Source organism: Lissotriton helveticus, chromosome 11 (assembly GCF_964261635.1).
Source record: "Lissotriton helveticus chromosome 11, aLisHel1.1, whole genome shotgun sequence".
NCBI lineage: Eukaryota > Metazoa > Chordata > Amphibia > Caudata > Salamandridae > Lissotriton > Lissotriton helveticus.
The window spans coordinates 485,619,261-485,633,876 of record NC_136072.1 but is presented as its reverse complement, the minus strand read 5'-3'; the positions used below and the strand labels follow the sequence as shown (position 1 = coordinate 485,633,876).

Here is a 14,616-nt window from a genome sequence, read left to right as displayed (position 1 = left end):
CTATAATTGATTGTTTGATATTTTCCCAACCCATCCCAGTTCTAAGATCTGCTTCACAGTCCTGTATTTTATATGTAAAGCCGGGCACCATTCCTGACATTTTTACACTTCTCTGCCTTTTTCAGAAAGGATAAATTACTAAATGAACTTGTTTGCATGAGACAAAAATAGATGAGTTCACATTTCAGTGGTCTCTTAAAATAACTTCTCTGAATTGCCCTGAACATTTCATCTAAATTTTGCATGTTTTGCCTCAGTAGATCATCCATTTAAGCAGCACACCGTTCTTGTCAAATAGCCAACTCTACCAACTGTATCTAAAGTTTATTGGTGTCTGTACCTTTTTTTGTAATCCCGGATATTGCTTTTTGTTTGTTTCAGTGCATGGGAAGTTGCTCTTCAGGGGGCCAGAACAAATACAGTGAGTGCATTTTGTACTGATTTGTAGTATGCATCGTTTTGAAAAATGTTTTTAATATACTTTATTGTGCATTATGTAATGTAATTTACATGTTTTAACTCTTTCAGGTTTTGTGTTTCGTTAGATAATCTACTTAGAGTAATATGGCAAAACCGTTATAAGTGTTCAAATTTGTTGAAGATCAAAATGGCCATTCAATAGGGTTCATAAATTTCTGCTATATCAGTATTAATGAAGCCGGATTGTTTTGTTAAATGCTACTGAATGGGCTGCAAACGAAGGGATGGAAACGTGTGAGGGACAGAAGAGCTCAATTTTTAAGTCTAAGCCTACCAAACAGTATAGCTGTCTGCTTTGCTAAATAGTTTTTGTGGACATTCTGAAAGCTTCCCTGGTAATGCATTCCACTAATTTCTTACCATTGGCTTTGTGTTTTCTAACTCTCAGTTGTTTGCTTTCTATTTGCTGGCGTTATTTGTTTTAGGTTGTCCAGTTTGAGGTGATCCCTTCCTTGGACCATAGCCTGTTTACCACTTCTCCTTGTATTCTTTCACAAGTGCTCACTTTTTGTAAACAGGCTTTTACATTTTGTTCTCATCTTGTCACATTTGCCCTGCATTCAAAGACAGAGGTGAAATGTTAGGCTCTGTCTTCTAAGAGAGCTTGGCATGGTGTTTACTTTTCCTGCTCTGTCTTAAAAGTGAGAGGATTTGTGTAACAATGTTTCTGGCTACAGAGGTTGTGAAAAGAAAAACTTTTTTCTAGCACACAACACAATTTAAAGGTCTATAAATAAACTACTCAGATATTTCAGAATATATCGGAATTATAAAAAGCAAATGAGGCACATTATTTTGTAATTCTGAAGTTTGGTGTTAGCTGGAGTGCCGTGGAGTAGAGTACAGTGGAATAGCCTAACGTGGAGTGGAGTAAAGTGTCATAGAGTGAAGTGGTGTAGAGTAGAGTGTTGTGACTTAAGTGTGTCATGGCGTAGATTGTCGTGGAGTGGCATGTTGTAGAGTGGAGTGACGTGTTGTAGTGTGAAATGGAATGTTTTAGGGTGAAGTTCTGTGATGTACTGTGGAGTAGAATGGACTGATGTAGAGTGACATAGTATGGAGTATGCATGGTTTGGTAGCGCACTACCATTACAGACAACATATTTTCAATTGAAATGACCATTACATTTGCACAGACATACAGTTTTAGTGATAAATGTATACAGCGCACAAACAATAATGTGTGGAACTGTCCACACCCAGTGTATTTATTTGTTTTGATCGTATTAAAATATTTTTCTATGCCACTCAACTCTAGGCCACTCCACTCTATGCCACGCCATTCCACTCCTCCTCTACTCCATGTCATTCTGCGCCACTCCATGTATGACACACCTCTCTGCCTTATTCCATTCTCCTCTTTGACACTGTACTCCATTCTGCACCACTATATGACACTCTATACCTCTCCACTTGATGGCACTCCACTCTACGACACAACTCCACTCTATGCCACTCAACTCTACAACAATCTACTCCACTCTACGCTCCTCGACTCTACAACATTCTCTCAACAACACTCTAATCCACTCTGTGCCACTCCTCTCCACTCCATGCCACTTCATTCTATGACAACGTACTCCAATCTATGCTACTCCACTATACAACAATCTACTCCACCGTATTCTACACCACTCCTCTCCACTGCACGCAACTCCCTCTATGCCACTCCAGGCCACTTTACTTCACTCTACGCCATTCCATTCCACTCCACTCTAATCTACGATACTGTACTCCCTCCACGACCCTCTACGCCATTCCATTCTGCTCCTCTCTACTGCACTCCACGACACTCTATACCATTCAACAACTCTCTATGCCACTCCACTAACTTGTAGTTATGCCGAACAGAAGCCATGCTGGTGTACAACAAGGCTAAAACACATTAGCAAAGCCAATAGCTGTTGTATAGGCAAGACCTGTTGGCTTGTTAATGCAGCAATCTTAGCTTGGTTGTTGTTGTGCCAGAAGTTCAGGAAGTCTGTCCTACATTTGTCTTGTTGAACGTTGCTTAAATTGTCTCTCATAATGAAGCATAAACAGCAGATCACAACAAACCAATACTTGAAAACTGCAGAAAGTTCACATAGTTCTCCCCAGAAGCAGGAAAGGGTCAAAGTACTAGCATAAAAAACAGGACTAGTTAAGTTGCCCTGTCTGAGGCACTCGTGTATATAGCTGTTTGTTTAAGGATTTGCCTACAGTCACAGATCTTGTAAGGATCAGCCATTTATTCTTATGTACAGAACCAAAGCATACCTTTTCAATAACAGTATTCCCCTTTCTAACCTGGGTAAATCAGAATTTTCACGTTTAGTCACCTGTCCGCTAACATCTTTGCTTTCAAATGCATGATAGTTTGCTTTCTTTGCTTAATATTTTTATTAGGGTTATAGCAAATACATTAATACAGGGCAACATGTGAGGCAATATTCCCGCGATACATTATGGCCCAACAATACTGTATCCAACCCCAACCCCAAAAGTACTATAGAAGACATATGAAATCACACAAGAAGAAAGAGAAACAAACACTTATCTACACAGGCCACATTATCTATAAACCAGCTTCCAACATTGCACATGATTACTTGTAAATATTATTGACTTTCCTGAAATATGGTCCTGCCTCAAAGAGTCATCTTTGTTTCTGAAAATAACACCTTCACACTTAGCATAATCACATATGTAAGACATTAGGTTAGTTAGTTGAGGGTGTACCTCCCTTAAATAATAATGACTATCCTTGTCAGGGTGAACCATTAAAGTCACTAACTAAGCCTAAGCTCAGCCCCCTTGTAGCTATGGCACAGAGCAGACAGGCTTAGCTTAGAGAAAATGTGTAAAGTATCTATGCAGTACTAAAATAGAAATAAGTCGAAATGTAAAACAATAAAAACAATCCCAAAAGAATTGTGAAGAAGAGTAACATTTATTATACAACATTACACCAAAATGATAAAAATCCTCTAAGAAGAACCAGAGATATGATTTTTTAAAGTTTTATGTAGAAATAACGCCAAGCAAAGCAGCACAAACGGTGGGTGATAGTCAGTGGTTGCATTAGAACAGGACGTAGGCACACTGACACTGCCCACTATGAAGTGCATTATGGATACACTAGCCAGGTCTGTCCTGGTCAAAGACGTTTCCTTCTGACTATATTCTTGTAAGTCCCAATCCACTATGGGAGTACAATTCTAAAGCCCTCCAGGACCTCAGGGGAGGCCCTTACAGATTCACAGGGTGGCAGGCAGAGGCCAACAGGAGGTTCCATTCCATTTCAAGTCGCCGGGAAAAGCCTTTTATAGCTTTTTTGTGTCCCTGTAGCTTTAATAGGAGGTCATTCTTATGACCCTTGGAGTTCACTTCTTTGTCTTGGGTACAAAAGGGAGACCAGGTCCAATCTTTTATGCTCGTCTCAGGTCTCAGACAGTAGGCTCAGTCCTCTTCTAATCTTCCACAGGTCCAGGAGTGTTCTGAAGTGGGTGCCTGGAAATGGCACATTTATGCCTGGCATGTGCTACTGGGTAGGAACGAGCCCTGGGGATTCCCTAACCAATGGGGTAAAAGTTGCCTGGCTAACTCTGTCCACTTTTGGCATTTTCAAGATGGCAAAGAATTCGGTCACACTTATCTTGTGTTCTGTGTTCTGGGTGTGTGTCTGGGTAATGTTCATTGGTAATCCTAGTGTCTCCCACATCTAACACTAAAATACAGTTTTGGGAAATCTCTGTACTCACAACTAACTCCGACACAGACGTCTGGTAGAGTAAAGCTGAGTTTTCAGCAACCAGACAAGGGATACACACAAACAGTTTTGGCATCTTGTTTTCCTTCTTTGAAGTGCATCCCAAATGTCATATGAAAACCCAGTAGGCCTGTCAAACAGGCTGTAGGCACGCTGTGATTGGGGACTGCCTGGTTGGGGGGACAAACGAAGGACCTTGCCCAAGCGTCGGCTAACATTTTCCAGTGACAAAGGAAGCCTCTTTGACGTGTGCCCCTAGTGATATTAAAACATCCCAGCAGATCTGTCAAGCAAGTCTTGACATTGCAGCATGATCTGACACTGTGATGCTAACAAGAGGCTCACTGTGATAGAGGCTGGTCTGGCTGTTAGCTTCATCTGCTTGTGGTAGGGTAGACCTCTTTGAAGTTAATCAAGTCCTTGGGCCCATTCCACAGGACAGCCTGTCAAGAGGACAAGAACACCTCCCCATGCCCAGTGTGTTGTGCCCCTGTTCTGGGAGCAAGTTTATACCTCATTCAGGCCTATTGAAATGCTAATTACTGGCTGGTAGAAGTAATACAAAGTTGACTTTCTATAAGTCCCCTTTCTAAAATATTTATCAGAAATTTGACTTCACCAGTGAATTAGGCATATAATAAATATTTCAAAAAGTCCAAAAATGAAATGCATGGCTATTTCCTATGTAGAGATAACATTTATTAACCGCTTTCGTGCGGCGCCGATTCCGCCCCTGTGCTGGACATTCCAGAACAGGGTGCGGTCGTGACGGAACCGTTCCGTCATCAGCACAGCTCAGCCGTGACTGATGACGGAACGGTTCCGTCACAAGCATCGAAGGGGTTAAACTTAAAACTGTATCAATGCTTTCCTATGGAATATAGGAAAGCATTAGGATAACAATGCTTTCCTATGTTCTATAGGAAAGCATTGGGATTATATTGTATTGTAGCATCTATATAGCGCTCACTATCTCTATGTTGGGAGCTGAAGCACTTGCCTACATGTGTAACACACTACACTGTGTGAGGTGTGTGGTTGTAAGTATATTGTCTTTGTTTTGAATTTGATCCCATGTCATGCATGATGACCACTGAGATGCAGTTATTTTGTTATGTGACGCAGTGCATAGTGATCTAGTGGATAATGAAGTATGAGAGCAGACGTGCATCTTTATGGTTTTCAGTATGCTTGTAGCTTCCAACTACCCCAGTAATTTTATTTTCTATTATATAGTCTGCTTTGCTGGGTACTGTATTGGGTTGTACAGTCTGAGATTTAATGTATAGTTGTGGTATTGGACTGACATGGTTGGAGGGAAAGAGAAGTGGAAAGATAGGTTGGGATGGGCATTTTTATTATCATCCCATATCTGACTGTCTGTGTGAGATGCAGAGAGCGGTCAGATTGTATAGCTATTTGGGACCTGCGATGTTGGATTATATTAAAGTCCTCTGAATTGTCCAACAATGTGCAACAGATGTCTTCAGTTATTCCATGCCTGTGCATTTGTGGATGTTTATATTTTTGGGCTGTACAGTACTGATGATGGATAGCCCTCATAGCAGATAAGTCTTATGTGAATTTAAGAGGCATAAGTTACAGTTTGCTGCTTGCTGCTTGCTGCTGCTTATTATGGTCCTAGTACTATTGTGGGCCATAACTGTTAATAATGCAAGTGCATTACTATATAGTGCCACAGGGAATTTTGGGTCAGCCCTTCTTAGCTTACCTACATATCTAAAACGGTTTGCTGGTTGAGTTGTTTCCAATTTGTGGGTTGTAGGCTGTGGATTACACCTGAGGGTGCAAATGTTTACTGGGGTCTGTTGCTGGGATGTGGGTCAAGCAGTTATGTAGGAAATAGCCATGTTTTTAACTGTCTTCAAAAGTGTATATGCTCTTCGGTGCTTCTAATGCTGGCTGGTAGTAAGCTGCTGAGCTTGGCTGCTTGTACTGCGAAAGCAGTGCCTCTTATGGATTTCTTATGGTAAGGTAGTATGGTACGTGGTGCAAGCCTAAAGCGCACTGTTTGGTTTGTATTGCTTAAATTTGACTTTAAGGTATAGCAGTCATTTTCCTTGGGAGGCTCTGTAGGCATTGCAGAGTGCATTGAACACTGCCCATATAGCTATAGGTAGCCAGTAGAACAATTGCAGAACTGGATTCATGCGTTCTCTTGGATGAAGGTAGAGAAAAAACCTTGTGACAGCATTTCCGATGATTTGTTTTTGCGTATGATGAATTATAATATACTCAGATTATAGGCTGTTGGCATAGTCAAGCTGGAAGGTTATGAGTGTGAGGGTGGCTTGCACGTTATGTTGTTGTGCAAGGTATGGAAAAATGAGCTCTAGTTTTTTTCTTTGTGGAGAAGGTACTGTTTGTGACGTTGTGGATTCAAGTATATCTCTGAATCTATAGTTTCTCCTGGGTTTCAAACTTGTCATGACATTGTTGGAGGGGCTTGAAGGTCCTTAAGCCTTTTAGCGACAGGAGGGTACTTCTGCAATACTTCAGTGAAAATAGCTGTGAGGTGCTATTCACTATTAGGACATGTTTAACATTAAACCGTTACATGTCCTACTTTTAAATTCCATGCACCATGCCTTATAAGCAATAAGGCCTACTTAGGGCTGACTCCTTAATATTTAATATTTAAAAGGAAGATATAGGCCTGTCAAAAAGGAGTTATTTTGACAAGTCGAATTTGCAGTTGAAAACTACACAGTGAGGCTACATGGCGTGCATGGATGCATGCGTTGCAGTGCCACTGCAGTGGAGGGCACAATTGCTGCCGTCCGCTGGCAGCATTTAATTTATAGGCCATGAGTACACTTGGTACCAGGCACTAGGTAGGGGCTTTAATAAATAAACCAATTGGTGTATACCATCTTCACCATGTTGAAAGGAGGAGTTCCTTCACTTGACCACTGGTTAGCAGGGGTGAAGTGCCTGCTAAATACCTGAGCTCTTACATGCTGCAGTGGACATTAATTAAATCCTGCTTTTTGAAGTCATGAATTGTTTTTTTTGGGGGGAGAAGTGTAAAGCTGTATTTTGTTAGTTTCCATTTTAAGTGACAGATTTGATGGATGATTCCCTCTAGTGCTCTGAGAAGGGGTGGAAATCTTCTAACAGCAAGAGAATACTATAGCACAGCACATGCTGTCAGCATGCAATTATGTTGCCTATATATAAGGGACAGGCAAATAGGACAGTGGGGTGCAAATTAGAAAACTATCTGGAAAGAGCCAGACTTCGCAGTGTATTGATTTTGCCGTGGTCATCAGTTAGGCAAAGGAATTGAGATCCAAAGCTGGAAGCCTACAGTTTGGATGAAGTACACCTATTAGCAGAAATTGTTTAAATGGGATTTTCCTTCCAGTACATAAACATCAGTAACAGCATTCAAAATAATTACAAAATACCTCTGCCCAGCATTTAATACATACATCAGAAATACAGACTCCAAAAATCTCTTAAAAGTGGCCATAAGAGTTGGTTTGTTCACGGATTACAGATTAAAACCCCAACATTCTTTCACAGCTAGCATACACACCATATTCCTTGTCTTGGAAGCTCAGGGGCTCTCCACTTGTTTGACTAATGGCCCTCATTGACAGAGGTGTAAAATATATCCTGCTTATTCCTGCGTTGTGAGTCCTTGCGAACCCTGAAATTATGTACACCACCTACACCTCTGACAGCACAGGGCACTTCATCATGAGGTGGATTAGGTTTTTCGCGTCCCTGTTAGTACAGGCACACTCATTTCTGATGTGGGACTTCCAACCTGCGTCCCACAACATTATCAACCTATAATATATTGAAGTGTGGTTCTAAGTAAACATTCCTCTGAGCAGATGAACTAGCCCTTAACAGATAGTGTGGGGCTTCCAAAAGAAACTCAACCAAGATAAGACTGAAATTCTTCTCGTATTCAAGACAGAGCAGTTCCCCTAGATTCAGGAATTGCTAGACTCTATAGACACTCTTAGCTATCTTTGCCAAATCTCTAGGAATCACACTGGACCCCAAACTGACCATGAAAGATCATATAAACAGTGTGAAGAGCCCCTTCTACAACTGGAAGCTTCATAGCAAAATCAAACCCTTCCTACTGCAGAATGATCTTTAATCTGCCAAACAAGCCCTGGTGTTGTCTAGATTAGACTATGGGAACTCCACCATTACAGGCAGCCGCGGTCAGTGCAGGTAACAGCGGTGGGGCAGTGGGGCTGTGTAAAGGGGGATTCCGAGGTACGACGCAGAGTGAAAATTATTTATTTATTTACTTCCCCTCAGCATCGTCCCTCGGAGTCCACCCTTACATGCCCTGCCGCTGTCACCTGCATGGACTGCGACTGCTTACAGGCACTGCGAAATCTCACCTTGCACCCCTTAGAACCACTCTCAATGTAGTAGCCATATTAGTCACATGAATTAAAAAAATGACCACATCTCCCCCTGCCCTGAAAGAACTGACTGGCTCCCAATTGAACTGAACGGAAGGTTCCACTCATAAAACCCTCCTCACTGTGAAACCATCTTTCCTCACCTGAAAAGGGAAGGTCAGACAAGAAACCTAAGAAGCTCAAACACACTACTCCACATTCTGACGAAAGGCCACGAACAAAAAACCCAGGCACGCTCCTTCTCGAGTAATGTCCACAAAAATCTGGAACTCCATTCCAGTGCATAACAGGATAACCCCCTCCTTCTTGAGCTTCAACCAAAAGCTAAAGGATCTCCTCCTCATACAATGTCTCAATTAGCAGGATGTCAATCACCCATCAAGACATGTTCGCAATCTTTAGCTCTCCTTGTAACCCTTCCCTATTATTATTGTTATGTTTCCCCCATAGTACTCAACCTTTGACTTGTCTTGATTCGACTCAGCTGTTCTGAATATACGCATTATTTGATGAACATGTACTGATGTAAAGAACTCTGATACCCTCTGGTCTTGCCAGTGCTATATAAAACTCTTTAATAAATAAATAAATAATAAAAAATCCACCTGAGCATTCCGGATATATAGATTTTTAAGTAAAAAGTAAATCTCAGCTTTTTAGCCTGAAGCACAAACAAGCATTGGTAACACTAAAGTTTAGAAACTTTTGAAAAGTTTGAAAGAGTTGTGTTCAGCTACTCCAGCCTGAGTGGCGCAACTAAGTCTGGCAAAAAGAAGATCAGGGCAGCCAGTGAGGAGTAGTTGGACAGTTACCTGGTCACCAAAGCAGTCTTAAGTCCACTTCCACAATTTACATCAAGCCCACCATAGACGTCAATGGATTGGTAGTTATGCTGTGGATGGAAGATGCTGAGGATGCTAAAAGATGCTCTCGGTGCTATGCGGTCCTTGTGGCCATTCTTTGGTCCATGGGTAAGGTGGGGTGACTTTGGCTGCAGGGGGTTAGTGTCCTCCAAGTCCTCTTTGAGACAGTTGAATTCCAGCTGTGGCTGGGCTATCAATCTCTGTACTTAGCGGATCCAGTGGTATCCTTTGAGGAAGGTTGGTGTCTGCCTTTGGCAACCAATCTGGATTCAAATGGCTCTCCCCAGTTCAGCAGATTCAGGTGCAACCATTGGCTGCTGAGGATCGGTCTCTTCGGACGCCCAGCAGCGGGCAGCGGTGATTCAAAGTATATGGCTACTGACTTGCCGGAGTGGGCTTCTTCAGCTTTGATGGCCTTTCTGCTGGTTCCAGGGGGTCAGCCGACTAACCCTTGGAGTAGCTTCTTTGGCCTGAAACTCGGGAGAGACTTTTCCAGGAGCCACAGGCAGAGTCCTCTCTTTGTCAGCCCCAGGTATGGCAGGTGCAGTTCAGCAAATAGTGCAGCCTTTCTTTTCAGGTTAAGGGTTCAGCAGGGCAGTCCTTCTTCAGTCCTATCTCCAGTTCCTGGCATGATTTGAGGTTCAGGGTGCCTGGAGTGCAATATTTATGCCCAGAAAGTGCCCTGGGGAGGTAATGCGATCACTAGCCAATGCACTACGAGAGTTCCTCCCTCCCTGTGATGACTTCTGGTTATGTGTGGCATCTAGCAATCCCAGAGTGCGCTATTCTGCCCTCTCTCAAGATGTCTGAAACCTTCCTTGGGTGTGAGGAGCCTGGTGACCCACACCAGAGGTGTGGTTACCTATGGGCTACAGGCCCACAAGAAAACCAGTGTGGGGACTAGTCTCACCTCTCTGTTGTTGTCGCCCGCCTGTCTACCTTAACAAAGGGGCAGCCCTTCAGTAGGGTGATCTCCATTTGCCCACCAAAGGCAACTTCACCTCTGAAACTCACCTTTTGGGTCAACACCCTGAGTGGCTTCCTGCAAGGGGGAGGTGACGCATCCCTCTGTAGCAGGCTACTATTGTTCCAGAGCCTGGTATTTGTTCACACGACTCCCCAGGAGAGCAGAAGGTTGTCTAATGGCAACACTGCGCAAGGTCACCGGACAAACTTGGCAACAGAGGGGCAACTTTCTAAAAGTTGCCTTTCCTTAAAACTGATGTTAAATTCAGCCTGGGCTTCTAATCTGGTTTAATGCCATGATTAATTTGATACATTAATTTACCCACCTTAGCAGTCCCGCTCAGAAGTTAGCCAGGCTGAGAGGTCAACCAGTATCTCTGTGTTAGCCAATGGAGCTACCAGCCTTTCTACAGCAAAAATGATAATTCTGAAGTTTTGCTGTTAGAACATGATAAAAGTACATGTCCTTCTAAGTAATATACAACTCCCAGCCTTAGGGTTCCAATAAGCCTTCCTTAGGGCAGTCTCACATATATTGTTAAGGGAAGTGGGTGCTTTGCTACTGGTTTAAATGGCAAAGTCAAACTAGCAGATTGGCAACTGCGTTTCCTGACTGAAGTGGCAGGTTATGAGACATTTTGTAGTTTGTTAGAGACAGGGTGGCACAACCAGTGCTGCAGCCCTGGGGGAACACTCTGTCTTACATGCCCTGGGTTCCACATACTAGGCATTTATAAGTAAGTCAGCTTATGCCAATTGGGGATAGCCAATGCAACATACATTTTGTAATGGGTTAGAACACTGGCACACGGCATCTGGTTAGCAGACCTCAGTGCAATCTCAGAGTCGAAAAATCATCAGCTAGTATTTCAAATAGGGCCAATAAGTGGGAAGGGGAGGCCTTCAGGAACAAATGTAAGGCATAAGGGGGAGGATAGAGACATGCACTCTCTTGCCATACCTCAAGTAGATGCAAGCTATGGTGTTGTAGACTCATCAGCAGGTGGAATGCATAAGTAGAGGCAGTTCATGTAGTCTTGGCGAGAGGACCTTCTAGAATACATATGCTCTATGAAGGAAGTTTATGAAAGCAATTAATCTATGGTCATCTGTGGTTTCCAAATATGGGGGTTAGTTTCTGAACATGAACAAGTGGTGGGCACCACTTTAGGACGAGGATTGCAAACAGCTTCTTCCATCTGTTTCAGGTGGTGTTCAAGAGAACCTAATGATTGACTGTCAAATACTGCGTACAATTTGGATTCCACCATGGCCCTGCCTTTCCTCTGTAGTCCGTGGCAGTCGATCCATGGGTGGTACCAAAAGAGACTCTCTGGTCTGAGAAGGGTAGATGCATTCATTTCAGGCTTCACGAATACCATGAGATTTAATATACTCTTCAATTTCTTCAGTGGCGGATTTGAGGAATTTGGGCTGTAAGAGAAAGTGGGAAATTGGCCTGCTCCAAATGTTGGTATTTTTTGTCAAATGCTGGTTCAAATCTGTTTATTGCATTTATATTGGTACTCAACATATAAAGCAAACAACCAATATGCCGGCAGGAAGCTTTGCCAGGGCAAAAAAGGCCCATGCTTCAAGTGGAAGATGGACTACTGTCCAGGAGGCAGTTAAGAAACGGACATAGAAACCCCAACTGATCCACTCCCAGCCCCCTCCTGCCATACTCGCTTATGATTAAGTAACAGCAAAAGGGTGTGTGGGCATAGAAAGAGAAGTAAGGCGAGATCCCTAGTAGCACCTTTGATAGTGGCTTCTGTAAGAGCATGTGTTGCACCTGTGGTGTGAGAAAATGCCTCGGGGAGCAGGCGCCGGACTTTCAGATATCTGGGGCAAGTGAGCTCATTGAACTCTGGGGAGAGGAGAGAAATAAAGGAGTCCCAGAGTCTCTGATATTCCTCCAATCGGTGCTCCGCAGTCAGAGTTAGTTTCCCCTTTATAAGGTTCCACCACAATCTATGTAGCTAAGTTGTGTGCGTTGAGACTGTAGCAGTGCCCCAGTGTGATAGAATCACCTGATGGACAGCACTGAGAGCTAGTCCAATCTGACGCCTCCCTTGAATTTTTATGGGTATGTAAGGGGATCAGGAAGGCCCAGAATTCTATAGGCTGGGAAGCGGGGTAGTTGCATGTTCATGTGCACAGCAATATCTGCCAAAACGTCCTCCCAGAAATATGCTAACTTTGGGCCATAAGATGCAGCAATGTGCCCGGGCGCCGCAACCGCTCCAGCAAGACCCGCTGTGTGGAGGGTTTATGCTATGCGGTCTGGCAGGGGTAAGGTACCAATAAGTGATGATCTTGGTGGCTTTTTCTGTGCTGGCTACATTTCGTGCTATGTGATGAGTTCGGTAGCAGAACTCATTCCAGTCTCTCGGTGTGATGAGACATCCCATTTCCTGCTCCTAGTGCTGCTGGGCAGAGGTATTCTCTCCCTTGTAGCCCTGTGCGAAAAGGGTGTACATTTCAGTTATAAGGCACCTGTTTCCCTCCTTCAGGATCAGCCATTGCTCGGATTGGGGGTAAGAGTACTCTGTGCACCTTTACAGATGGAGGGCTGTAGCGGATGCATTCAGATTCCGGGAGGCAATAGTCCTCCTTCAATCGATCAAATCCTCGTCAAAGAACAACCCTATCGACTTATAGCCCGGCTTATGCCAGTCAGACAAGGCTGAGGAATGGAGACCTGCGGTGAAGTCAGGGTTTCCCAGGATGGAGGTCATTGGCGAAAGAAAAGTGGTCAGGCCCCTTTGCAGTGCCACAGAGTGACGAGCTGGAAAAGTAGCCCTCGTAATGGGTGAAGAATAAAGACCCCAGGCCCTATGTATGTAGGATAGCCAGATATGGTCGCCTGCTATTGCTCGGTCCATAAGACACCAATGTTTCTCTGACTCGCTTCTGTGTCATTCCACCATGAAGCCCAATTGTGCAGCTTTAGACCATCATGTTAGGGGCCACCAGTCTCCCTTCGGCTGTAGGGTGTACTTGAGAAATCTGTGCAACCAAGGCTGCTTGCCGTTCCAGACGAAGTAGAGTAACTCTGCTTGCAAAGTCTTGAGCGTGCCAGCGGGGGTGGGGGGGGGGCGTAAGCAGGAGCTCCTTAAACAAGTACAGAGCTCTGTGAAATACTGTCATTTTCAAAGGCCACAATGCGGCCAAGCCAGGAGAGGTGGTAATGTTTTAATTGTCATGGGTCCGCAAAGTGCAGTAGTTGGTGGTCTCAATCGTGGGAACTATTTGCACCCCTAGGTTTGAAATGTCAGACTGCGACCAGGTTAGCGGGTATCGGGTAGGCAATTGCACCTAGAGGCATGGTTAAACTGAAAGGTTGAGCGCATGGCATTTTTGCAGGTTGATTTTAGTATTAAATCTTTTTATTGCAAAAAGAAAGGCTCTTTCACAAAGCAGAAGTTTCGCTATATAAAACATGTGGCAAGCTGCCGATTATCATAGCAATATTAACGAAACACCACCGTATGGTACATCCACATCGTCCAATAGTCCTCGGAAGCTGCGGGCCCAGCAGGTGGAGCCGACCCATTGTCCACAGAGCCGCAACAAGAAACAATCCCACCCTCATCCCGCCCCCCCCACAACCTCTCCCCGATCTACCCACCCCCTCCCTCGTTCCGGATCCAACATCCCGCACCAAACATACCACCATACACACCTACACAATTCAGTCATCTGCATGTGATAAGCGGAGTAATCTTAAATACCTTGGGCAAGTCACCTCTCCAAATTCAGTGGCCAATAGGGATAGGAAGGGCTGCCACAGCTCCGCATATTTAGCCCCCTCCCCTGCCTTCACCAGGGATAGTTTCTCCATACCCAGGACAGACCAGAGCCGACCCAACCAACCCTGGAAAGTGGGGACCTGCGTGGTGCGCCACAAAGCCAACAGAGCCTGAAGGGCAGAACCCAGCGCTATCGTAATCAGTCGGCCCCTGCGCGCTCTCAAAGGGAAGGTAAGGGCATTGGGAAGCCCCAACAGGACATAGGCCGGGAATCGTGGGATCTCCGTCTCGAAGTGAGTGTCCACCTCGTCCAGGATCGTTTTCCAGTAGTCCTGGATGTGCCTGCAGTCCCACAGGAGGTGCGTCAATGTGCCCCTCTCCCC

The 14,616-nt window shown here is 44.2% G+C and overlaps 1 protein-coding gene across 2 annotated transcripts in view; it reads left to right on the top strand.

Annotated features, from left to right (window-relative positions):
* The window catches only part of PLEKHB2 (pleckstrin homology domain containing B2), a 173,877-nt gene that overhangs the window by 128,162 nt on the left and 31,099 nt on the right, over nucleotides 1-14,616 (top strand). For both annotated transcript variants that reach the window (XM_078666082.1, XM_078666081.1), the window contains exon 5: nucleotides 382-421. In XM_078666082.1, coding sequence (XP_078522208.1) covers nucleotides 382-421 — 40 coding nt within the window. The remainder of the gene's footprint in view (nucleotides 1-381; nucleotides 422-14,616) is intronic.